The sequence below is a fragment of the Miniopterus schreibersii genome, assembly GCF_964146895.1.
Source record: "Miniopterus schreibersii genome assembly, chromosome: 11".
NCBI lineage: Eukaryota > Metazoa > Chordata > Mammalia > Chiroptera > Miniopteridae > Miniopterus > Miniopterus schreibersii.
In genome coordinates, this window is record NC_138111.1 from 15,929,884 (window position 1) to 15,956,795 (window position 26,912).

Consider the following 26,912-nt stretch of genomic DNA (forward strand, 5'->3'; position numbering starts at 1 on the left):
GGGATCAGTCAGAACTATCTCACCCGGAGCATCGGCTCGGAAGCACAGGATATGGGACAGAACTGCTCAAGACGTGCTAACATTTTGCAAAATACAAAGGAAAACATCGCTTCTAGGAATGTGATACTAAAATCAAAAACATTCACGAACCATACATACTACTGATTAAGTTAAAATAACTAAGTTATTTTAATAAAACAGACATAAAATATACATTAATATTTTTTATTTTCAAAAATCTGGGTTTAACAGTCAAGTTGCAATGTACATAAACCAAACAGTAACGACATCTTTAAAAAAAAACCCATAGCCTTGCCAATTGTTAACAGACTCTACTAGACTATCAATTCGAGGCTGGACTAGATGAATGAGAAAATCCCTTCCACCTCTGACACTATGACAGAAACAGATGTCACACGTGCTTCCCCTCTTGTGCTCCTATGTACACATGCATGTGTACACGTGCAGGCATCAACGGGGTAAGAAAGAAAAAGCTGAAAATGGTACAATAAAAAATTCAAGTTACTGACCATTTCCCGTATCATCTAAAATGATGTTTCCAGTGTTACGAAATTACAGATACCCTCCTTTACATTAAAAAACAAAACAAACAGTGCAAACAGTAAGACAGTTTTGATGCTATCATTTGGAACATACAGCCACAGAGGAAATATTAAATACAAGCACTGTGTTTCTCATCTGAGTCGTTAAAGCGAACAGACTTTTGTCAGTCACAGCCACGCAGGGGAGGCCCTGGGAAAGGTTTCACTTGGAATCTGTCCCGAGGAGAGTCTCTCCGTCTGAAGAGGTTTGCTGTGCTTCGGAATGACACGCCAAGCAAATGCAAAGCAACCCGTTCACTATCCTATTGCTAAATTTAAAGTAAACGTGCTGGTGGTGTTGAAAATTTAATTTAGGGTTTAAACTGGCAAGCCAACTTGGGGCACAGATAAAACCTTTATTCTGACAGGGAGGAACTGAGCATTAAGGCCAATGAGAGTGGGCGTCCCTGTGTGTTTCCAAGGCCTTCCAGTGCAGGACCATGAAAATCAAAACAAAACCACTCAGCTTCAGTTCCAACACTAACACTGGACTCTGGAAGTAATTCATTTGGTGTGTCATTACTGGTTTCTACTGCTTTTATTACCGCAGTAGCTGAATTTAACACAGTTCCATAAATCTTCAAGTACAGTAGACTTATTGGGGGGGGGTCGCTTTGTAAATTATCTAACTGTCTAACCACTATGCTGTACACCTGAAACTAATATAAGATAATACTGAATGCCAACTATGATTGAAAAAAATTAAATTAAAAACAAAAACAAAACAAAAAGATCCTTCAAGTACAGCTACAGAAAGTACCGTCCTGCCCCAGGCCAGCTTCCTGCTGTTAAACTTTTCTAGCATTTGTATTCTAAAACAACTGTGGCTTTGCCTGACCTCTGATCTCTTTTTAAAACACAGATATATATTCTGCAATTTTCTATTTTGTGCTTGTTGTTAGCTCTGAGTTTCAGGAGCGTGGAGAAGCACGTGGGACGGCCATGGCCTCAGTAAGCTCGTCTAGGCCATCAGACCCCAAAGCAAATGTGGGGACCTCTTGCCTTTTCTCACTTGGAAGCAAGGGATTCTCCCAGGACTGAGTGTTTCACATGGTAGTGGGAAAAACGGAGAGCAATTTAAATTTTGTCAAAGATGTATCTGAATTTTCTGTTGATACCACAGTGATCATACATGGCTTCAGTAATAAAAAGGAAGAAACGATGCTGTGGCGTATCATTATTTTCAGGTACCTTTTCTTGTATTAGCTTAGCCCATTCATGCGAGGATGTGGGCTCTTCTAGACACTGGCTTCTAGACATATTATCTACCTAACAGCACACACAGCCTCCTCTTAGTGTGTTATGTATGACCTGATACTTAATACCCCCGAGTCCCCTGAAATGACATTAAGCAAAAATTGTTTTTTTAATCCAAGCTTTGTAGGTTGCAGTACAATTTACCTTTAAAGAATAGTATGTTGGTGGTTTATGCCCTGAATGCTTGTCATAACTAAAAATATTTTCTGTATCTTAATATATATATATATATGTGTGTGTGTTTATATATATATATATAAAATGTGTATCAAATTCCAAAGACACAGCTTTCCCCTTCAGAATTCCCTATTGCTCCCTGGCATTTGGGGCTGTAGAGTAGAAGTCTGAAGCCGGGCGCTCTTTTGTTTTCTGATGGGCAACTTGTTCCTTTCTGACTGGATCGGCCTGCAAGAGTTCTTTCTCAGTCCTTGGTAGTTTACAATTATTGCCATGAGGTGCTCTGGTAGGGGCCTCGTTCACATTTCTTTTTGGCCTGGAATGCAGTGAGTCCTTTCAGTCTACACACAGATTTTCATTCTGTTCAGGAAAGGTTTCATTTTTATGGTTGATGATATTTCTTCTCAATATCATCTTTCCATCAGGAAAAGCAAACATCAGTAATGTCAGCTACTGTTCTGTCTTCCCAACTCACTATCTTTTCTCAGTATTTTCATCTCTTGTTTCTTTCGCAAGAACATTAGGAAGAAAATCTCAAGTTTGTCCTTCATAGTATTGAGGGTTTTTTTTAAGTGCCAGTATTATTTTTTGCTTCCAATGTAGATTTTAATCTGATGTTGTTTTAGCTTCCAAAAAACCCCCCCTGATCTTTTTCACTTTATTTTATTGCCTTTTTCTCTGAGCCCACTCCCATTTTAAGATAACTACTGTTGCATAGAAGTAATTCTTCTGTTCTTTCCACTATGACAGAAAAGAATTCTAAAATGTTCCTGTTTCTTACAGTATAGCCCACTTTCCTCCTCAAATGCCCGGGGAGCTGTTCACTTTCCTTGTCTGAGCCCCATTTTAAGGTGCGCACTGTGCCTCGGTCTCTGTAACCATCTCTGGGCCGGCTCCTTTCTTCCAGGCCCGGTCTTCTTGGCTAGGCCCCCGTCCACGTGAGTGTCGGACCGTTTCCGACACCGGGCTGACGGTGAGGTCGGCGCCGACTCCCAAGTCGTTTCTCGTTTAGCTCTTTCCTGTTCAGGTGGCACCCTCCCCCCACTCCCGGCTTCCTGCCTCCCTGGACCAAAGTCAGGCAGAAACCCTCAGCATTTCATGCTCTGCTCCCTGCGGCGTCCGCTCCCACCTGCGGGCGTTTATCTCGGGGGGGCACCGTGCCCCTAACAGATCCTCTGCCGGTGGCTCCCCCCCAGCCCCAAGATGTGGGGCCCTGGGCTGGATGAAGGGGGGGAGAAGAGTGGAGAACCTTCCCGGCTCCCTCCAGATTTCAGAATTGAGACTTGGCCTCCTCCTCGGTCCTTATGGGTGACTTTCTCACTCACTCAGAGCTCACTGGGGGCTCTGATGGCCAGATGTCCTCCTGACAGATGCAGTTCCACTAATTTTAAAAATCCAAATCTTGGCAGCTCTCTGTGGAGCACGCCCATGCCTTTTCCTACCCCACCCCCCAGGTACGTTTTCCTTGCCCCCCTCTTTCTCCTAAGCAACAAGGGCCCTTCTTTTGCCTCTGTAACTTGTCTCCTGAGCCCATTTCTTCTACAGCTCACTTCTACCCTATAAACTCTCTCTTACAGTTTGAATTAAAAAATCCAAATTTCCCAGCTATGGTATAAAGGAAAGGGTTCTGGATTAATTTTCTAGTTCTGACTCTACCACTTATTGTCTTGCTGACCTTGGACAGGCCCTTTAATACTTCTGGGCGTTAATTTCCTTACTAGTAAAAGGAGGGAATTTGACTATACGCTCTCAGAGTTACCTACATCCTATTGCTTTTTAAGCCTCAAAACAGAAAATAAACATGTCCTGATAAAGGGAAGAGTAAAACAAACAAATGACTAAATGTACTTTTTGTTATGAGGGTGCCTTATGCCTAAAGAGTATAAAAATCCTCTGACATCACAATTAAAAAGAAAACACCTGAACATACAATTGTGACAGAGGTTAGGATGTCCTTTACATTTAAGCAGTGATACCAGTGTCCAAAAAGGTGCAGTTGGTAAATTACTTGACTTTTATTAGAATAAACTGGCATGACCATCTGTTCTTCTAGGTAGACAATGGGTAAAATAAGTTATTTATCAGAGAAAGACCAGGTTCTCAGCAGGCAGGAAATGTTATACTCATTCATAATGCTTCCCAGGAACTACTGAGTTGTACCACGTGACCAAATGATCAGTGAAACAAGCGCATAGAAGGTGTGACACGGTACGGCTTAAGAAATGAAATACTTCTCAAGTACAAACTATGTTTAATTTCCTAAAAGCTCTGTGATAAATGGACTTCTGTGGGCCTGAAGGAGGCAGTTTTGTCTAATGGACTGAGCACTGGATTTGGAGTCAGAAGACCTGGGTTCAAACTTAAGTTCTCCAGCTTATTAACTGTATCAGACTTTGGGAAATTTAGTGAACTTCTCTGAGCCTTGGTTTCTCAGTCAGTAAAACGGGAATAATTAGACCTACCTTGCATAGCGGATGTGAGAATATGAGGCAGCTGTAAGAGGGTACTTACATAGGGTGGGTCAAATCCGGGCCTTCTAGACACTTATTTGAACAAATAGTAACAATAACTACAGTTAAATACAAAGGAATCCAATCAGTTCTATTGATCATAAAATATTTAGGAGCCCATTCTTATCTCAGTGGGGGAAAGGGATCCACCTAGTTGCTATGAATAGTAATGGAAGCACTATGCCTACATATAATTCAAGGATCCGTTTTTGTTTTAATAAATATTTCCTGAAATAAATATTAACTTCCATATGAGCTGCATTTGAGAAATAATGAAGCACTTTAATTGAGCATAAAAATCTGATTCTGATCAACAGCTAAACATGAGGAGCTTCTCTGGATTTCCTGGGACAGTAAGAACTGTAAGTTTTCAAAATCATAACAACAGGCAAACTTTACCAGAAGGATGGACAGCCTCCCTCAGAGTTTTGAGTAACCCTGTGATGTCAACATACATGGGTACAGAATATATAATCCCCAGAGATACGCTAGTTTCCATCCCACAATCTCCTCTTCTCTCAGAAAGGGAGCTCGGCCTTAGGTCGCCACCAGTCTCTCCCTCCACTCATGATTTTGCAAAGGTGGTTAACTGATACGGGAAAATACAACAAAGATTTTTAGCTAAGACCACTGCCTCAACAACTGAATGTTTCTCTTTTAATACAGTGTTAAAAATTCACCCCAAAAGCATTTGAAGATATGTATGAACTGGAAACCTTTCATGTAGTCTTCTGTTTAGGGCTGTATGTTAACAGCTTCTAAATCTGTACAGGCCTTAACTTAGACTAAATGGCAGCTCGTGTGGAGAAAATGAGGTAACTCTTCTTGGAGGTCTTCATTTTTGCATTTATTGATGCCTAAAGTTAACTGGTTACTAGCACAAAACTGTTTAGCAATCCAGATTTCAATCAAAGCAACAAAGTGATACATGTTGGATAAGCATAATAAACATTTTGTTTATTTAAGTAGTAACATGTGGTCAGTGTAGCCTAAACAGAGAAATAATCAACACTCTGCTGTCTAAAGATAGCAAAATAATTTTAGAAGTTGTGAAACATGAAAATTCAAGAAAACTGGTATTCCTAAAGAAAGCGGTCCAGTCTAGCAAGAAACACTCATTTAGAAGACCCACTCTGTGAACTTGAGGAATTAGGAATTTTGCTTCCTAGAGCTGCCCCTTCCTACTTGGACGGTTTTGAAGAACTGCAGAAATGAGGCCGCTTTACAGCTGAGGAAAGTGAGAGCGGGATGTGCGACGTGAGTGGGGCAGGAGCTCCCAGCCTAGTCATCGCCTACAAGAGGCTCCAGCTTCTCCATGAGGGTGGCTTTGTCCAGATTCTCCCTATGACTATGAACATGCTGAGAGAGCGGTATAGTGCTTGATGCTTTTAATAAGGCTGAACTAAAATAAAAATCAGGGTAACAGAATCCCACGTTTCTTCAAACACCATTTATCAGTCAGGGCAGATCAACACAGTTTATGTATAATCCAAGCAAAGACGGAAGCTGCCACATGACCAAGACCATTGCTTTCACAACTTTGGTTAGGTTTTTCCATAACAGTCCCCTTTGCAAACACACTGAACAACGGAAACTCTTTCTTATAAAGCCTCTTAACATTTCTCCATTCTTCACTTATTTTTGCTTGTATTTGAGGTATCAGGGCTTGGCCAGGTTGGAGGTAGAATTGATGGGCATTAATGTGACCAGATTATAAGGTTTGGTTGCCTCTTCAAGTTCAACAGTTTAAAGGAGAGAACCTCCATAATGGAAGAAATAAGTGGTGTGATGCAGATCAGCTGAATAATACTAGTTATTACTATGACCAAAAGTTGTAACTAAAACAGCTAACATTCATTGCATGCTTACTAGGTGCCTAGTGCTGTGCCAAGCCCTTTATATTTCGTTGACTCAAACCCTTCAAGCTGACGCCCTACTATCTCTGTCAGAATAAGCTTCCCAGGGGGGACCTGATGGATTCAGGGGGGAGGTCCGAGTAGCAGGGCTCACTTTAGAGCAGGTGCAGAGGTGCTGCGGGTGAGAGCTCACCCAGGGGACTGCTCTCATGATGCCCACGGCACCACCATCACTGGCGCACAGCCAGAGGCAACTTGTGTCCGGGTGAGCTTGTAGATACCTGAAATTCATCCCCACCTTTGAGTTAGGACAGATGAACAAAAATAACTAAAGGTAAGCGGAGAAAACACTCTTCACTTCCCCCACTTCCTTCTGGTGGGATTCTGCTTTTTCCCGGCTCAGGCAGAGAAAATCAGGGAGTCCCCAGTGGTGAGGTTCAGAGCGGGCTGGGAAGACAGAACTGCCTTCGCACCAGCTGCCAGGCCCCCTCAGAGCCCCTAGGACAGGCGCGGCCACACAGGCGGGCGGGCGCTTCGCCATCCTAGCGGGTTTTCTAGGCGTCACTACATACACATCTGAAGTGTGTGCATACAAACACTCACATCTCCACACAATTCCTAACAAAGTACCCGGTACAATGGGTGGCACAGAGCAGCGCTTGATAAATGTGTTTTCTTTCTCCTGTTCCCCAAGGAGGCATGTAATAAATGGCATTCAGGATGCCGAGAGGCAATTCTTTCATTCCACCAGATACCACTGGTGGTTCCACCTCCTGGTTTTTTATTATGATCACTTACTTCAGAACTCTGGGGATTTATAGGGCATCATATCGGTAATAAGTAACAAATCTGAGGCAGAGATGGTTATTCAGCTGATGAAAAGCCACTGTCGACAGAGAGATTACAACCGCTGGATCTGTTACTGCTACTTCTGGGAATGTAAAATCTGAAAAAATCCCAGTGACTCCTAATGGCAATTTCCTCTTGAATCTATTTAAAATTAAAACGGAGATCTGATTTAATTCGGCTGCAGGCCCTGCCCAATAATTCACACAGGTTCTATTTCTGCTTAAGTGCAGAACTGACAAGAAAAAAATGACCGTCTGCTTTCCACAAACAAAATATCCTTTGGGTGTTTAGCAAACAAAAGGAAACTGTACCTAATGCTTTGTGTCTCTTTTTAATCAAAACCCTAAAATCACTATAGGAAACGGTAACAGAACAGTATGCACTACCGAGTCACAACACTGAGTTATAAGTATTACCTGCTATTCACACACAGAGGGAGACATACCAACATGAGTCTCTATTCAGCAAAGACCAACTAGGAAACATCCTAAATGTGCAGGAACTAAAAAGGGAACAGGATTAACCCTTAAGGCAGCATCGGTTGAGTCTTCTCTGGGAAAGGAAGTATTACATATTTCAGAGACCAGTGAATGATTTTTCAAAACGATTAATTAAAATAAATACTAAAATAATATTTTGAAAAAGAAATAGGGCTGATTTTAGGACGCCTGCAATTCCAACTTAGATTGGAATTTTCACGCTGAATTAGAAAGCATATACAAGGGACACATGGTATAAAGTTGTAGTAGTCTTTCCTCACGTACAAAATAAAGATCCCTTGAAATTATTATTATTAAGTAGCATTCTTTGGGCTCCTTTTCCACTTCTCGTTCAGAGTAGTTATTAGGAAATTCTGCTGATGTTTCCATCATAAGTGGTCAGGTTGGACTGTACCTGAGGGAAATGGTTTCAAACGGCATCAGTAACCTGTCATCATGCTGGGAAACGTACAACTATGTCCTTTCATGCTGGGTTCGCTTACCTGGTCGGCCGCCTACAGCACCGTGTCCCAGACACTGGTGCCCACCTACAGTGATGATGTCTACTGTGGCTGAAGGAGTCATACTTTGACAAGAATATTTCAAAGCGCTCTAATAAAGACATTTTCCGGTTTGTTTCCTTTGCAGCTTGTTTTCTTGGTTCAGCCTCAAAATTATCTTTAGTTTGTTTACAGATCCAGTGCTATATGCTGACAGGACAACTGTACGACACAAAGGACAGACTAAAAAGAAACTCTAAAAAATGTTCAAATGAAAAAAGCTTTCACACGGTGCTGAGAAATAGAACGTAGGCACTTCTGCTTCAGGAGGTTTTCATGTTTTGATCACAGATTGCTTTTCCAAGCCACTTTCTCTTACTATTGGCAGTTCCCTCATGGTACGAACCATCTAGTTTACTGGAAACCTTGCTCTTACAAACAGCTTCTGGTGCATTAATCTTTTTTTTCATAAAACTGTCTCCACTAATGCAGAGGTAAGTTCCCCCCAGTGCTGAGAGCGTGGCTCAGTCAGTCTCCACCACCTTCCACCAAGCGAGGTGCTTGCTCTGCAGAACCAAGTTATCCATCAACATAATACAAAGGGGAGTGTCAAGTGCAATTTTTCTTCTGGAAATAGTGAACATGTCTGCCTCTCTCTTTCTGGTTCTCATTGTGAGTGTAATTCAACAAAGTGTAAATAGTCTTCAAAACATTCTAAAGCTACGAGGCTACTGGGATTTTTGAAAAATCACTAATTAAACAGTTTTCTTTTTTTGAGACAATCTGTGCTAAAAAGGCACTAGATAAAACGAACTTCCTTGCTCCTGTGTATGTAGAAATTATACATAGTATTAGATTCTATAATTTAACAAAGGTGACACACATTTGGATAAAACATCCTAATTATTCAGGATCATCTACTTTCAGTTAAGAAACAGCAGGTCACAGCGACAGAGACCAGCCTGGCCATGAAGTCCGGGCCCTCACCGGCCCCTCCGAGCAGTGGCCCAGACCCAGGGAGGCTCACTGGCAGCAGCTGTGAGAGCCAAGCCTCCTGGAGACCTGAGTGAATGAGACGAAGGTGAAGTTCTCACAGTTTTCTAGCTTGACCTTCTTGGCTAAGTTCGGAACAATTCCCCGAAGAGACCGAAGTCCCATCCTCTGCTCCTCATACCACACACTGCCCATGTCTACAGCCTCCTTCCGGGCGGTAAGGTAGAAAGGGGACTTGGCCTCCATCTGGGTGGGTGGCCGATGGATGTACATGTACTTGTAGAGGAGGCAGTAAGGGCACTGTTTGTGTCCCCGGGAATGCTCGTGGTAGATTTTCCCATGACAGATTCGAGTGGAGGCACTCCGACTCTCCCTCTTGACACTGTCTGTCCGGGCAAAATAGGGCTGGTTTTGTGGGTCTTTGAGCAGCTCGATGTCACCGTACATCAGATCTGCATGCTCCTGCAGTGTCCGCATATTCAGGTACTGGCTGTTGTACTTGACCACAGTGGACAGGAGAGTGATAGGGCTATCATCCCCCAGACACCCTGCCTGCCACATCTCCTCCTCGTTGGAAAGGGAGAAGTAGATGATATTGCGAGAACGGGCACCTGACATCCCTGCCTTACTCAGGACCCACAGCTTCTCCTTGAGCTTCTTGGTGGAAGAACTGAAGGTGCTGCTGGTGATGGAAAAGCCCACACCTGCATTCTTCAGGATGCGGTCCAGGCCTCGGCGAATGGCATGGAGCGAGGTGGCCAGGAAGTCCGAGCCGTCACTCTTCTTAACGGTGACATAAAAGTTCTCGAGCAGCTCGTTCAACTTCACTGCGGGGATCTCAAATGAGACAAACACTGAGGTTACACATTTGAGGACACCCAAATCGCCAGACCCCTCCTTCCTTCTCCTAATCCTCACCAGGGGAGGTATTGTAGACAAGACATTTTGTGGCCTCTAGAGGGTGGACTCCTTAGCATGATACAATGGAAAGAACAGTGAACTCCAAGCTGGAAGATCTAGGTTCCATTCTTGGCTCCACTTAACTCCTTCAACCTTAGTGTTCCAAGCTGCAAAATGGGACATCATAATCAACACCTTCTCAAAGGATTACTATAATGCTTAAATAAAGTAGTGGACATGAAAGGGTTTGTAAACAGTAATGAACATATACACTTATAAATATACATACATATGCATGTTATTGTTATTATTGGCTTTTATAACTATTCCTTTCTGGAAATCCCTTTCTTCTCTTTTCTAGCAAATCCTTTCCTTCCTTCCCCTTCAATAAAGCTCAACCATTCTCTCGAAGAATTCCTGAACTAAACTTATCAAACTCTGAATCATTCTAACTTTAACTTCCTTGGTATTTACACGATATTTGGTACTGCTGGCCCTAAACATGGTGCTACAGTGCGAGACGACTGACATGTCCAGATGGCAGCGCAGGTAAATCCTTGAATTTTCACTTGAATTTATAAGGATAGGTCTGGAAATGTCTCTGGCTTAATGATCCATAGGGTTTAGATATCAATATTTGTTCAACAGATAAGAAAAACATAATGACTATACTGACAGTTCCAGAGAGCTCCTTATTTGGGGATGGCGGGAAGAGAAGGGAGCTTTATTTTCAAGAGGGAGCTATCAAGAGAAAAGCCAGACTTTGCTCACAGTCAATTCAGACTGAACACACATTCTAGGACCACAAAAAAAAAAGTCTCAATAAAAAATGTTTTAAAAGTAGAAACTGTACAGGTAACATTTATTCTTCTAATGGCTGTTGGGTCAAAGAGAAAAGAAAAACTGAATTATAGATTTAAAAGAAACCAAACTGAAATATTACATATCAAAAAGTATGAGATATTAAAGAATAGTGGAGTGAATCAATAAAGTGAAATAAATTAATGAACTAGAAAATATACAAATGGAATAGATAAAAAATAAAAAGTTGTCATCTTTAAAAAGACCTGTACAGTTGATAAACTTCTAGGAGGTCTGAAAGAAAGAGAGAAAGAAGAGGAAAGTAAATACATTTATAAACAATATTAGGATGAGAAAGGCTATATACAACTACAGAAAATAATTAAAAATAAGAAAGAATATCATATACTTTATACATGTTACTTTGAAAATCTAGATAACTTGAATACTTTTCTAGTAAAATATAAATGACCAAAGTTGATTCAGTAAGAGGTAAAAGATCTATTTGAACAGCCCCAAACAAGAGAGTGAAATGACTGTCAAAGATGTATATCACTCCTAAAGAGACGGCTTGTGGAGTCGATCCTGCTTTTCTTTTGTATTTAAACCATTCTGAAGCATAGGAAAAGGAAAGTTTCTTTATTTTTTTCCTAACCTAAATCTGACTGATATTAGACCTGTTCAAAAAACAAAGTATATGAATATAACTGTAAACTTCCCTGAGTAAAATAGAGGTGATTTTCATTTTGCACAGTAGCATGTTAAATAAAATGTGTGCACATTAGAACCCTGCAAAACAGGGACATAGCTCTTACATTCCCACACAGAAATGAACAGGGTACCATGCACACTGAGGACTGCGTCTATTACCCAATTACACTCAGGACTGTAGGAAAGCAGTACCAAGTCAAGACAAGTAGGGATCACTGCACAGTGTAAGGATGAGTCGATCTCAATTAATACTTCAATATAATTGATTTATTCATATATTAAAGAAAAGCAAGATGAATTTGATAAATACTTAAAGTATTTGAAAGGATGAGATCTCCATTTCAAATTTTTAAAAATTCAAATTAAATTTAGATCAGAAAAAATAATCCTCTTTATTATGATGACAAGTATTTTACAAACAAGAACTATAAAAATTATACCCAAGGAGAAAACATTAGAATCCTTTTTTATACAGTCAAGAGTTAGGATGAGAATGCTGAATATCACTGCTATTATATACACTGTTCTGGAGGTTCTAGCCAACCAGATAAGGCAAGAAAAATAAATTACACACACATGTGGAAAGGAAAAAGACAAAATATAATTGTTTCCTGATAATCTCACTGTTGGTCTAGGAAACTCCAAGAGAGTCGGCTGAAAAGCCATCAGAAAGAGGAGGGCAGCTATATACAAAATATAAGCAGCAAAGGCTTTCTTACATGCCAGTAAAAATAAGTTAATATAACTTCCCAGTAACCATGACATTCAAACTCAGCTGGTTTCAAAATTTTATGTTGTCACTTGCAACTCCCTACTTGCAGGTGTTAACCGCTCCTTATATTAGTGGGGACCTGTTTGGTTGCAAGAGACAGACTAAACTTGAACAAGCCTGCGCAAAAGGGGTATCAGAAGTAGCGGACCCCAAGGACTCTCTCTCATCTCGGCTTCTCTGTGCAGAGCGGCTCTCTTTACATAGCTCTCTTTATATACCTCTCTTATATTAGCCACCTAGCACCCCCCAAGGTTTGCATATTATGGCTTCAGGTATCGGGAAGAGACCAACTCTCATCAGTAGAAAGAAAATCCAAAGGAAGGATTCTGATTGACCCACTCTTGATCCAAACAACTGACCAAAAGATGGGCCATTGTATTAACATGATGGCTTCTATAATAACCATGGGGATTGTAGGAGAAATGGTTCCTAAATAAAAATTTCTGAGCAGAAAATTTTATTACCTTAGCACTTAAAAACAAAACAAAACAAAAAAACTAACTTCTGACAGCTTTCTGTTGCCCTTAGGATAAATTCCAAACTGTGTACCTTGTAAGCAAATCTTCAAAATCTGGCTCTACTCTGTGGCAGATTATTTGCAAAAATAGCCACAATAATTCCTCCTCTCCCTGTTTCCACACTCCTTTGCAATGTGACTTTGCTGCTCCTCCCGTCACAAGGTAGATTCTATTTTCCCACCCTTGGAATCTGGGCTGGTGGTGACTTACTCTGACCAATAAAATGTAGCATGTGACAATGTGTGGATTCCAAGCCTAGGCCTTGATATTCTGCTTTTATCTGCTTTTGTCTTATAGGTTCTCAAAAGTTCTGCTTTCATCATCTTAGTATGATACTACCATGTGAGGAAGCCCCACGGGAACATCTGAAGCAGAGACAAGCTGTCTTTCATCTAACATCCAGATGACTGCACCCACATGCGTACCCCAACTGAGTCCAGTAGAAGAATCAAACAGCTGAGCACAATCCATAAAACCATGAGCAAATAAAATGAATGTTATGAATATTGCATTAAGCCACTGCGGTTTGGGGTGGTTTCTTATGCAGCGATAGGTAACTGGTACACAGCATATTTCTCTAGTTTTATCGCCTGTTCTCTTTGTGCTCTATTTCCAGGCTCCCTAAACTTTGTGTCATTCACAGAAACCACAATGCCCTTTCATGCTTTTACATCTTTACACAGGCCTTCTCTGCCCAGAATGCATTTTCTTCTTTCTCTATTTGGAAAATCTCAGTACATTATTTCAGATCTAGCTCAAATTCTGCTGTCAGGATAAAGGTTTTTCCAGCTTCCTAAGCAAAGTTCTTCTCTCACCTGGGATCCCATGGCACTTAATTTTTATTGCAGCCCTCTCCATATTGCAGAGCCTTTTATCTATCATATGTCTGTCTCTCAAAGTGGACTCAAAGTTCCTTGAAAGCAAGAACTGTATCTTATACACACCTGGGTCTTCATTACATACCAGAAGGCCTGACCTATATCACTGATACCCAACGAACTGATAAACATGGATTAAATCGATGAAATAACCTTGGAATCAGGAGAGTCAAGCTGACTTGTGATGCAGAACATTTCTCTGATTTACACAGAATACCACAAGTTTCAAAGTAAAATCACAGCAAAAGCAATTCCTGGAGAAATGTCAAGTCACAAATGTATATTGTTTGCACACAAAAACCCGTTCACTTTGGCCCACGTTGGAGACCTTGCCAGTTTCCTCAGTCTGAGTTTTGGATGGTGATTTACTCCTCCGGGTTGCCACGGTTTTCAATTTGTTATAAAGACATTGAAGGAGCTACTTTCCTTCATTAGCCACTCTGAATAGATTTCCCACCTCAAAAATTACCATGGATTATAAATTTGGCTTCCTGGATGTAAAACTGACCAGTGAGAAGTAAGAGCTTGGTCATGGGGCTGATGACTCCAGATGGGAAAGAATAAAATAAGAAATAAACTAATGTGTTCGGCAAATTCCAAAATTCTGGAACCACATGGCAATCTTTGAGACTTAGCTATAACGCAAGTAAAACCAAGAGTTACTTTTGGGGGAATACCTCAGGCTCCCCCTTTGTGAGCATCTTGTCTGGGGGGATGAAGGAGGTGAGTATGAACTACAAGTATGCTAATGGGAAAACAAAACGAATCTCAAAGTGGCATTGCTAACCACAAAATGACTTCACTTTGGCAGTTACCAAATTTTACTTAATTCAGAAAGATAGGTACTGGACTTCAAGATGCTCTATTTTCTGAATGAGTTTAAGGAATATAGAAGTCAATGAGATAGCAACCTTGAGGGAGATGGATCAGTGAGGATTGGGTCACACTGGTGTGGAAAAAATACTAAGTTAAATACACACAGTAGATCAAAGAGTGATCACAGAGTGAGCATAACAGTATGTACCCTTATTTAACTCTTTGCTTTCTTCCTTATACAAATACATTTGAGGCGCACCAGCTGCCAAACCATGATGAAGAGCTGCTACCTACCTCGTCTGCTGCCAGCTATATCTGTCTTTAAAAATATCTTCATCGAGACCAAGTAAGTGAGATTAAAGAATATGGGCCTTGATGCCTCAGTCCCTCCTTTTAACTAACTACAGGATAAATTCCCTAAGATATTGGTCTCTTTCTTAAGAATATATTATTAAAAATACTTGAGTGGCCCATGTGAGGAGCTTACGGAGGACTGAACTCTATCTTCCTCGCCCGCTGTCCCTCCGGGTAACGCAGGGGAAACTAGGACACTAGCTGGGGGAAGTGGTGACAGGCGCGCTCGTGGCCTGGGCGGTGTGTGCTCTCCAGGCCGGAGGGAGGGCGCGGAGGGAAGGGTTCCTGCATGAAAGCCAAAGGTTCCCGCAACAGACCCCGTCGCCACAGCAAGGTCACTGACCTCCGGTCTAGAAAAGGTCAAGGTTAGTGACGACGAAGACATGGCGACGGGGGTCTGTGAGAACAGGTGAATTTAAAAATTATCGATAAAGGTGCAAGTTACAGTTTATTGATTTCTTTTTTTTAAATTGTCGTAAAAAATATACATATATATATATATAAAACATAAGATTTACCATCTAAACCATTTATAAGTGTACAATTCAGTGGCATTAAGTACATCCACAATGCTGTCTAACCATCACCACTGCTCATTTCCAGAACTTTTTTTATCATTCCGAACAGAAACCGTACCCACTGAACAGTAGCCCCACACTTCCTCCTCCCTCTAGGCCCTGGAAACCGCGATGCTACCTTCTGTCTCCATGAACTTGCCTATTCCAGGTGCCTTACACAAATGGAATCACACATATTTGTCCTTTTGTGTCGGACTTATTTCACTTAGCATAACATTTTCAAGGTTCATCCACGTTGCGGCCTGTAAATAATGCTACAATGAGTATTTGTGCGCAAGTTTCTGTACAGGTATATGTTTCCCATATTCTGGATTTCAATTTCTCAACATCCGCATCAATACCATCTGTTGTGCCTTTTTTAATTCTAGCCCTTCCTTCCTACTGGATCCGCAGTGGAATCTCATGTTGTTTTGATCTGCGTTGCCCTGATATCTAACGAAGTTGAGCATCTTTTCTTGGGCTTACTCGCCATTTGTTTATCTTCTTAATAATAACTGTTCAATGTCCTTGTCTGCTCATCCTAAAATCCATGTCTGTATTTTGGTTGTTTCAGGCAGGAGGGTACATGTGGCTCTCCAAATTGGCTAGAAGTGAAAGACTTAACTGATTTTTCTCCTGGGTCACCTGTTCCCACTACTTCCTATGAGTACCGTAACCTTTTATTGCATGCTAGAAATTGTTGAAGTCTGGATTTGTCATATTTTTTCAATGGATGGTGGGACTTCTTTCTAGTGCCCACATTTCCTTGGCCTCCACAAACCCTGAGCTCTGTGTCCCCCTCAACTCAGCAAGATTCCCAGGCTGTTTGGGTTCCCCTCCCTTCACTGCTGCACAGAAATTGCCTCTAGACAGAAAGCCTGAGAGATGGTAGCTCTCACTTGCTACCTTTCTCTTAGGGATTAAGTCCTGTGCTGCGTGTGCGTCTGAAAGAGTTGTTTCATATATTGTGCCCAGTTTTCTAGTCATTATAGCAGGAAGATAATTCTGGATCTTTTCATTCCCTTATGACCACAAGTGGAAATTTCAATTTACTTTTAAATCTGCTGGATCATTTTGATTAGTATGTTATTGCTTGTTATTTTTTATACAGTATTTGTGTGTTATTTTTATACAGTATTTTCGATCCACAGTTGGGAATCCATGTATGTGGAGGGCTAACTTAAGTTATATGCAGATTTCCAAATGTGCAGGGGTCAGCACCCCTAACCCCCATGTTGTTCAAGGATCAACTGTAATTCTTTTCATTTCTATAAACATTTCATACATCCCTAGTCTATAATCTACTATCCAAAGTCCTGGGTGTCTAAATCTTGTTGTTTATTTCTAGTCATTCTCACTCATGGTAATTTATTTTCTTGAGTGGCTTGTGATTTATTTTTTTTAATGAGCACATATTTAGTTGACTTTAATCTACAAAACACCTGAGCACCTACATTTGAAGGAATGTTTCCCTTCCAAGATTATTACCATATAACTCTGTGAGGAGCCAGGGTACACTTCTCAAGCCCCTTTCAAGGGTCCTCTCCTCGATCAAAGATTCTTCAGGTCACCTGTCTGACTCTTCTCTTCCTCAGTAATGCCATCAACACATGCCCTCAGGTAGAGCCCTGCCTTTCAGATGTGCTTACAGCTCACTGCTCCAGTTTCAGCTGTCCTTTCTGTTAGCCCTGAGATGGTTCCCTATTTCTCTGCAAGTACAGCAGAATGGCCCCTTGCCGTGTCTAGCGCACCATGCTGTCAGAAGCAAAAATTTGGATTTCCTACTTCATCTCTTGTTGGTGCCCTAAACACATCACCCAAACTTGGGGATGTCACCTGCCCTCTATTACAACCTCTATTTGCAAGACCTTAAAATCTATCCTGCTAGATTTAACATTTCCTCCATGTTTGAAATCCCACATTCCCATCTGCTTACTGGGCATATCCAGCTATACATCTGTCCGATTTAGACTCGGTAGATCCAAATCAAAATACATCATCTTTGTCTTGTGTCTCTACATGTCCAAGAATTTTTCCTTCCCTTCACAAACTCCAAATATTTCAAGTTGGAAGAGATTTTCAGAACTCCTCTTACAACGGGGAAAATAAAATGAGGACCAAGGATATTAACTAAATTTTTGCTCATCACTTCCAATTAATTTCTCTAAAATCATCACTTTCATTATGCTTCTTCCCATTCAAAAACCAATTGTTTCCTTTTGGCCTAAACCTTAAGACACTTGCACATCTTACAGTCAGAGCATCCTACTACTATTATAATAATCTTTCAAATAAAATCTCTCCTCACAAACAAAAGCTAAACAAAACTTCAGTGATTTCCCAATAGTCACAAGATTGTAGCTTGGTATTTAAGGGTTATCAAAATCTAGTTTTATAGTCCATTATTTCCATATATGAAGCCTCTGCTACAGGCAAGTGAGTGTAACCCTCCAAATCTTACTCTTCTACGTATCGCTCAGCCTAGAAGACAACTGTCTTTATCCAATTCTACTGAAATTCTACCTCTCTGCCATAAATACAGCTTAAATATCAATGTCTTTGCTAGTGTCACCAAGTTGAAATTAATTTATCCAACTGAATTTTTTTTTGGCATTTCTGATCTGTAAATTCATAGAACACTTATTAAATTCTGCTTTGCACTGTGGACATTTTTCTATTTTATGTTCTTTCAAAGTTTCTCTAGGCAGAAAGCAACTGTTCTGTGTTCCCCACCGCGCTCAGCACAGTGCCTGGCACTTGGAAGCTCAGTGAAGTTGGCCGAAAGGAGTAAACTCAGGAATTTCTTACCTTGGTGATGTCCGTGTGATCTTTGAGCCCATTGGTCATGCACCAATATCGCCACACATTCAGGGCATACCGCGTGGCTTTGGTAGTATTTGGGCTTACTGCACTGGTACACAGATCATTCAAGTCATCATTAATATTAAAGACAGGAAATTTGTTGAGCTTAGTAGAATAGGCTAGAAACAGAAAAAATAAAAGGCATTAAAATAATTTGCCATTTCCTTCTTTAGAGAATTACATCTTGGGATCATACTAAATAACAGAAAACTCCTAAGACATAACAGTTTTAAAAAAATGAAATTTCTATCAAGTATACATATATTAGAATAAATAGAGAACAATATTTATAGCATGAAATCAATGCAGTAACCTTGCATTTAATCCCAACAATTTTCCCAGGTAAACCAACTGATGCACTAATGCAGGCATTCCAATAACAAAAGGGGGGAATGAATGCTGAGAAACAAAGAACGTTCTATCTAAAATTTCCACTGGAAAAAACAGCATTTCTATTAACAACAACAACAAAAAGAAGGGAAGACAAGTCCACATCCTTTCTCCTCACCCTTAGCATATGAAGAGCTGTTATTTCTCTCTAATATATAGTCTCAAATGTCTTACATACCATACTGGGCAGCCTTGAATTAAATGGCGTTAGCGTATTTCTTTAATTTTTTTCACAAATTAATAAAGATGTCTGAACCCTGACTCCACAACTCATCAGCTAGCTTAGAACCAGAATGCGAGGGCAAGGGAGAGAAATGTTAGGGGAAAGAAGGGGGATACTCCAGAGAAGTTCACATTGTCTCAGAAAAAGGGGCCAGATTTTTAAATAGCAATTTCATCCAAATTAGGATAAAAACTGGTTTCCCTCCATGTGTCCATTTTTAGTGTTGGTTGCCAAAGAGATAATCGAGTCTATAACCATTAGTGGGTCCTTCCTCATACTCTGTGATCTACTAAAACCAGGCTTAAAGTATTCAAACTGTGGTCTTTGGGGGGGAAAAAATTCCAGGTGGACTATCTCAAAATAAAAACAATTCCAACCAGTACTTTAATGGTTCTGACCCTCTCTAGAATGTTTCTATATTCAAACAAGGAACTAAAAGGCTGAGAAACAGTAAAATGAAAAGTTATTTGTCACCAAGGTGACCTGCATATTGGCTTCACTTTACCTAACTCACCTCACCTTCCATGGCTCCCACTGAGGACTCCAAACCACCAGCCTCGGGCTGTCCCCAGCACCTGCTTAGACCCAGGACACCCACACCACACCTTCCCCACACTTAGCCTCAGACATCTCCCCATGGCCTGTGTACCAATCAAAAGTGGCTTTTTTCCAATTCCAATTTCAAGCTCATATCTATGTAATCTTTCCACACACTACTCAGCTCCCCTATTCTTTCCTCCAGTATGTCTCACATTCAGTTTATTCCATAGAACTGCGATCTCATGGGTTTGTACTCCTGGAAGACTGTGCCTTCGCCCTTTAAGTCTGCTTTAATAACTGCTTACAGCAAGAGCGGAATAAACAATGCTGGTAAAGCTATCTGAAGCAACTGAGTCACGTAGGTATATTTCTCTCACCACCCTCATAAACCAAGATAACTTGTATTATTTCTGGGACTTGCCTGATATTAATGCAAGGATTCTAGTATAACATTTCTTATTATTACATCTAGCACTAACTGAATACTTACTTTATGCCAAGAGTTATATAAATTATCTGTAAGTTCTAAGCAACCCGACTATTGTACCTATTTTACGAATAAGGAAACAGGACCCCATACATTTAGTAACTTCATACATCACTCATCCAATATGTACTGAGGCACAGTCTCTGTGCCAGGCAATGTGCTGCCCCAAGTCATAGAATTAGCAGGTGCGAGAGTCAGGGTTTGGACCTGGGTTCCGCTGACTCTATGCTCTGGAGTCAGACGCTAAAGGGATAAAGTTCTCAATAAAGAATGTAATTTAAATATTAGCCACTTATAAGAAGTATATGCTGGCCCCCAAATTTATTCAGATTAACCTTCAGGAAGGAGGCCTAAGTCTGATTTACTTAGACAAACACTGTAGTTTCACTATAGAATTTTTTTTTTTAATACAACAAAAAAGGATTGATTTGCAGCACCACCCAGTCCCCATCACTCCATTAGGGCATAAGCATAGAAAAGAGTCACACTGCAAGACAGGATGATTAACTTTAATTATTATGTTAAGTGACGACATGATCTTAAATAATTGCATTTTAATCACAGGACAGAGACTGTACACTGAAAATGGAAACCTCTGCTCCCACTGAAGTGTTGCCAATTGCCCCAGTAATATCCTGTATTGGGAAACGATCCAATCCAGCACTGGGTATTGCGCTTAGGTATGCCCTGTTCCTCAGCCTTTCACTGATTTTCCTCTCCTGCTTGTGCCGACACCTAGCCGTGCTCTGCCTCTCACACACACATATGGCACCCTGCACTGGGCCATCCTCCATACGGACACCTGTCTAACTCCACTCAGACTGACGTCCCATGCGGGGAAGCCCTTCTAATGGAAGCCTTCATCACACTTCTTGGGATGACACCTCACACCAGGACACCTCATGCATGGAGCCCTGCTCACTTCAGTAAGGCTCTGGCTTTTCACAGACGGCTTCTCCCCATTTCTCCCACTGCTGTATGATGCCCCCCCCCCCGCCGCTCAGGCTCACACCACATACCTGGCTACCCCCCCCATGGGATGCTTTCCTCTCCCAATTCAAGCTGTTACCACTTGCCAGACGGACTGCCTTCTGAAACATATTTCTTGCCCTGGGCAGCCTCCTACACCCCTCACTGGGCAGTTCTCCTATCTTTACCTTCTTTACCCTTTCCAGGCTTCATGCCTCACTCTAGGCCAGTGGTGGGGAATGTCTGGCACTTGGGTCAAAATCATTTGGTCTCGCCCTGCCAAGGCAACCGCAAGCGGGGCTTGAAATTCAACAAATTCAATTAAATGTTTGACCAAACAGAGCAGGCTAACTTTTAAGTTGATAATTTTGTATGGCCTGAGAATGATGTTCTAAATATCCAAATGGCCCATGACAGAAAAAAGGTTCGCCACTCCTGCTCTAGGCCCTCACAGCTCCTTCGATGCACAGACTCCAGAACAAATGTCCACTTTGCTCTCCCCACCAAGAGCTTTGAAACGGAAGAGTTCAGGAAAAAAAGGGAAGGAGAGAAAGGAGGAAGAGAACTCTAGAATTTCCATTTTGATCATAGGCAATTAAGTAATTATATACTTCTAAATAAACCCTTGGTGAAAGGAAAAAGGAATCCATGGGACTTAGTAAATATTTCAAACTGAATGAGAATGGTAACATAACCTGTTGAAGTTATGGGGTAAAGTTTTTGCAGCGTCTGTAGGAAAAATGATTGCATTAAATTTAGGTATTGAAAAAGAAGGGTTGAATATCAACTCTACCAGGACATTATAAAAGAGAAAAACAAATATATCCAAAAATGCAAAATGAAGGAAACATACACATAAGAACAGAAACCAATGAAATAGAAAAAAAGTTTGCGATAAAAATAAAAGTAATGCCAAGAGATGAACTTGAAAAGACAAATAAAATAATAAACTCATATGAAAAAAAGAGAAAAGGCACAAATTTCTGCAGCAGGAATGAAAAGAAGTTATCACTAGAGAGCCTACAGATATTTAAAAGATAGTAAGAAGATACATGAAGTTAATGCCAATAAATTTGAAATTTTGGATAAAATGGACAAATATCTAGAAAAGCCACAACTTACACAAATTAAACAAGAAAGATAAAATTTAAATAGTCCCATACCCATTAAAGAAACTGAAACTATGATTTAAAATATCACAAGAAAATGCCCTTCAGGTTAAGGTGAATTTCACCAGTTAATTCTTTAACATTTAAGGAACAAATAATGCCAAATCTAAAAATTCTGCTAATGAATAGAAAAAGAAAGAATACTATTCAGTGTCCTTTATAGGGCAGCATAACATTTCTGTAAAAATATGACAAGAAAAATGCAATAAAAGAAAATTGTAAGCCAACAAGCTCATAAACGCAGACACAAAAATCCTTACTTAACACAATATGAGCAAACTGAATGCCTACCTCACACTATAAACAACAAAAAAACAATTCCAAATGTATCATGACCTAAACATGAATGGTAAAGCAATAAAGTTTCCGGAAAAAAACAGGGGCGAGCATTTTTGAGACCACGGGGTGACCACATATTTTTAAACAGGACATCAATATTACTAGCCCAAAAGTACAAAACCAATAAATTGGATTTCATTAAAAGTAAAAGGACATTTATCAAAATGTACCACTAAGGGGGTAAAAGGGCAAGCGACACAGTAGGAGGAGACGTGACAAATCAATTAGAAGGCAGGCAGGCAAATTCAAAATGGACACACTTGAAGGGGCACTGCATAAAATAAGAAACATTATTAATATTTCAGGAAGTATAAATTTAAAAACACTCACCAAAATATCTAAAGTGAAAACCTAAATCTATAAACATGAAGTCTTGGTGAGGATGTGAAATAACAGGAACACTCTTACTCAGCTGATAGGAGTGTCAATTTATACAATCCCTTTGGAAGCTAACTGGCAACATCTACTGAAGTTGAACATACATATATTCTATGATCCAGCAATCCTGCATCTGAGTACATATGTACCCAACAGAAACATGTATGCGTGTGTTAAAAGGCATGCGTGACCCTAGCTGGTTTGGCTCAGTGGTTAGAGGATGGGCCTGCGGACTGAAGGGTCCTGGGTTCTATTCTGGCCAAGGGCATGTGCCTCAGTTGCAGGCTCAATCCCCGGCCTCGAGATGGGGTTCGTGCAGGTGGCAACCAATTGATGTGTCTCTCTCACATCAGTATTTCTTTCTCTCCCCCCTTCCACTCTGAAAAGCAATGGGAAAAATATCCTTGGGTAAGGGTTAAAAAAAAACTTGAGCTTGCAGAGTTTGTGATTTAAGTGCGTGTCCTTTTCAGATACATGTTTCTGAAGAGGGCATTCTAGCAAGAGAGGGAGGGAGAAGGAGAGGGAGGGAGAGAAACATAGATCAGTTGCCTCCTGTATGTGCCCCGACCGGGGCTTGAACCCTCAACCTGGGTATGTGCCCTGACTGGGAATCCAACCAGTGACCCTTCAGTACACAGGATGGTGCTCTAACCAACTGAGCGACACTGGCCAGGGCCAACTGCAATTTTTGAAAGTACAACTGACCGTTGAACAACATAGGTTTGAACTGTGTGGGTCTACGTATAAATGGATTCTTTTCAATAAATACATACGAGACTATAAATGTGTTTTCTCTTCCTTATGATTTCCTGAAGTAACAGTTTCTCCTCTGTAGCTTACTTTACTGTAAGAAGGCAGTATATAGTACATTTAACATACAAAGTATGTGTTAATTGACTGTTTATGTTATCAGTAAGATTCCTGTGATTTTAATTTCTATTTTATTATATTTATTAGTATTTGCCAAATTATTGACAATATTTATTACCTTAACATTTAAAAGACATTATGCACTTTAATTAAAAAAATTCCTTTTAAAAAGAATAGTAGTTTGGTCTGAAAATGTTTGCCACCAAATTCAATGATAGACAAACAACATTTTCAGATCATATATAATCAACATTAAGTACGTTATACATGTTAGCCATTTTTGTCACTTGAAATCTTGGAAAAGATTATGAATAAATTTAGAATAACTTAATTTAAAATAAGTAAATAAAACTATAAAAAAGAAAACATTTTCTGACTTGTAGGCTAAGTATTACTCAACTTGAATTTTAATATTCTTCTATCAGGGAAATAAAATTTGTCACATTTTAAATGTGTAATTTGTTTCTTAAAGTACTAGGAAAATGTTAAAAATTGAGTTATAACCATTTATAAAGTAACTCTAATACCATTTAAAATACTATCATACAACAGTACAGTCGTTTCTATATGGAATATTCAGCTTCCTGAGTAAAGACTCCGGTGGATTATTCATATATATGAAAAAACTACATTTGCATTTCTGTGAGAGAGAACATTGTATTTTCTGTTGTTTTAATATGCTTTTCTTTATTAAATAATTTTAGTGACACAACAAAGATGTCTGAAGTTAACACTTATAATCATTTTGAATAATCATTCCTATTCTGCTCAGAGAACATTGTCAAGTGCGCTAAATGCAACAAACAGCATATGAAGAATTTGATCTGACCAAAAAGATTTTTCCTAAGAGGAAGTCCGGAAGCCCACATCTACTTAGCTTGATGTAACTTTGCACGATTGGCTGACAAAGCTCCAGAGACAGAGAGATACTGAGTTTGAGTAGAACCTTCTGTGCTGAAACAGGATTTGGGGGACTGGGGCTCCAGGAAAGCACATGATTAATTCAGTTGTAGATGCCTTCCTGAAGTATCTTCCCTACCCTATGGTCTTTTTCCAAGCACTCACATACAGAAATGCTTCACCTTCCACAATTTCCCCCTCCTCAGTGGTTAGAAACACTTGACGTGGAATGCTTAGCTTAATATGCATTGACTATATGAGGCTAATGCATAGTGATCAGGACAATTTTGTTTTTCATAATACAGTTTAAGTCGTTTTTAAACTGTTATAGCTACAAAAGTCAGCCAGCATTGCAGGAAACCATTTATTAAGTGAATAAAGACTAGTCATACCCAAATACAGACAAAATACGGTGATTAAAACATGTTCTCATTATAGAGACATTAGCTGATTTTATTGGATTGTTTTTCTTATTTCCATAAGTTTAGGCTGTACCGACAAATAATGAAAACAATAGAAAATTACACTATTACATTACAGGCAAACATTATACACACAATGGAATAAGCTACTGAGACATAAAACTAGGATTTTATTTAGAGCACAAGTACACAGACAAGTATGAAGCAAAAACAGTGAGCTGATAAAGATGAAAACATCTTAGTGTAAAAGATCAGTGAGCAGCAAAATAAAAATGAAACCAAGAGTATACACTTAATAACAAAAAAGATCTATCATATTACCAACATCAACTGGCAGAATATTAACCAACAGTATCACAGTCACACATTTTAACATAGTAACAGAAATTTCTCCCTATTTCAATTCACCCTTCTCCTCTCTCTTTCACAAATTATAACTGTAGCAGCTTAAGAAGAGAATTTTTAAATATTCGAGTGAATAGGCACACATGTGCTTTTGTCATGTAATATCAGTTAAAAGCCAAGTGGCCACAAAATATATAAAAAGTGATAACCTAACAAATAGGGGGGAAAGTAAATGCATCTTCAAAGAATAGTTCTATTGTTCATAAAACTTTTCTAAGTATTAATTGTGTGGCTTTATTTCTAAACAGATGCCTGGTATTAAATTACACTAAACTGACGTCTACCTTTGAATTCCCAATTAACTTCTAAGTAAGTGGTAAATGGAATCTTAAAATCATTCTTATGATTTGTAAGAAAGATGGAAGACCTAATTTAGGTTGAATACAGCATTCGTTCTACTAAACCACAAAAGTTCTTCATTTTAACAGATCAGTAAGTCATATACAGTGATTCTGTTGAATCCAAAATGCTTCCAGTCATTCTCTCACCAGGTTTCAGCCTATCGGGTCAGAGTTACATTTTTGGATTACAAATGAAAAAGGTATAAGCTATTGCTCACCATGGGGCAAATCAATGTCTAACATCAGCAGTAAAAAATGTTTAATCCTAGTGGAACTATAACCCTATAAATTAGAAACCTAATAAATATGAGCGTATTATTTAATTTAAAAGTTGCCCTAGGCATAAGGACCTCAGGACAGACATACAAAATATACAGAAGACCCAAAGGGGGTAAATAAATCCAAGAGCAGGATTCAAACAAATGTGCCCACTGCTATCGAACAGAAAATGTTAATGTTAATCATCAGGATATATCATGCCATAGTCTTTGGTGTCCAAGATATAAAAGGAATTCTAAGAACACAGGCCTTGCCTGAAAACCCCCAATGCAGGAATCAAGAAATACTTCAGTGTTACTCTGAAGGCCACTGAGTAAGGGCAGAACTTCTTTAGAATATGCATGACTGAATTTCCTGTTACTGCTTTACTACCTCCCTTGAAGGGCAAATGTTTAAAGCATGCTCTGGAGAAAAGGCTCACAGTGAAAATCTGCCTTTCTTTCCCTTTAAGCAAAGCAGCAGCAGGGGCCTTGACGAATTAGTTTTAATACTCTTAGAATTAAATCTGCAATTTCAGCAGCAGTGTTTCCAAATATGGCATTGGCTGTCACCACGTATTTGACAGTCACATAAAAAGCCTCTGTACAGTTCAGGGGGATTGTCCCTTTATTAAAGGAATCTGATCATTATAAACCCATTGAACAGACAGAAGGAAACCCTGCACTGACTGAGGAATTTGGGGATGTTGGTGTAAAAGGGGTCTTAAGGAAGGAGGCTTCTTAACATTTTATGACAGTTTCCCTTCCATTTTAAGAGTATAAATGTATAAAAAAGCATAGTGATATTTCCCCATTTTGATTTTTAACAA

The 26,912-nt window shown here is 39.8% G+C and overlaps 1 protein-coding gene across 1 annotated transcript in view; it reads right to left on the reverse strand.

Moving 5' to 3' along the window:
* Positions 1-238: 238 nt before the first annotated feature.
* KIAA1958 overlaps positions 239-26,912 on the reverse strand; it is a 98,393-nt gene continuing 71,719 nt past the window's right edge. The window contains exons 4-6 of the mRNA XM_081151761.1: positions 18,961-18,973; positions 18,339-18,511; positions 239-10,060 (exon numbers count right to left, since the gene is read on the reverse strand). Coding sequence (XP_081007887.1) covers positions 9,254-10,060; positions 18,339-18,511; positions 18,961-18,973 — 993 coding nt within the window. The 3' untranslated portion in view covers positions 239-9,253. The remainder of the gene's footprint in view (positions 10,061-18,338; positions 18,512-18,960; positions 18,974-26,912) is intronic.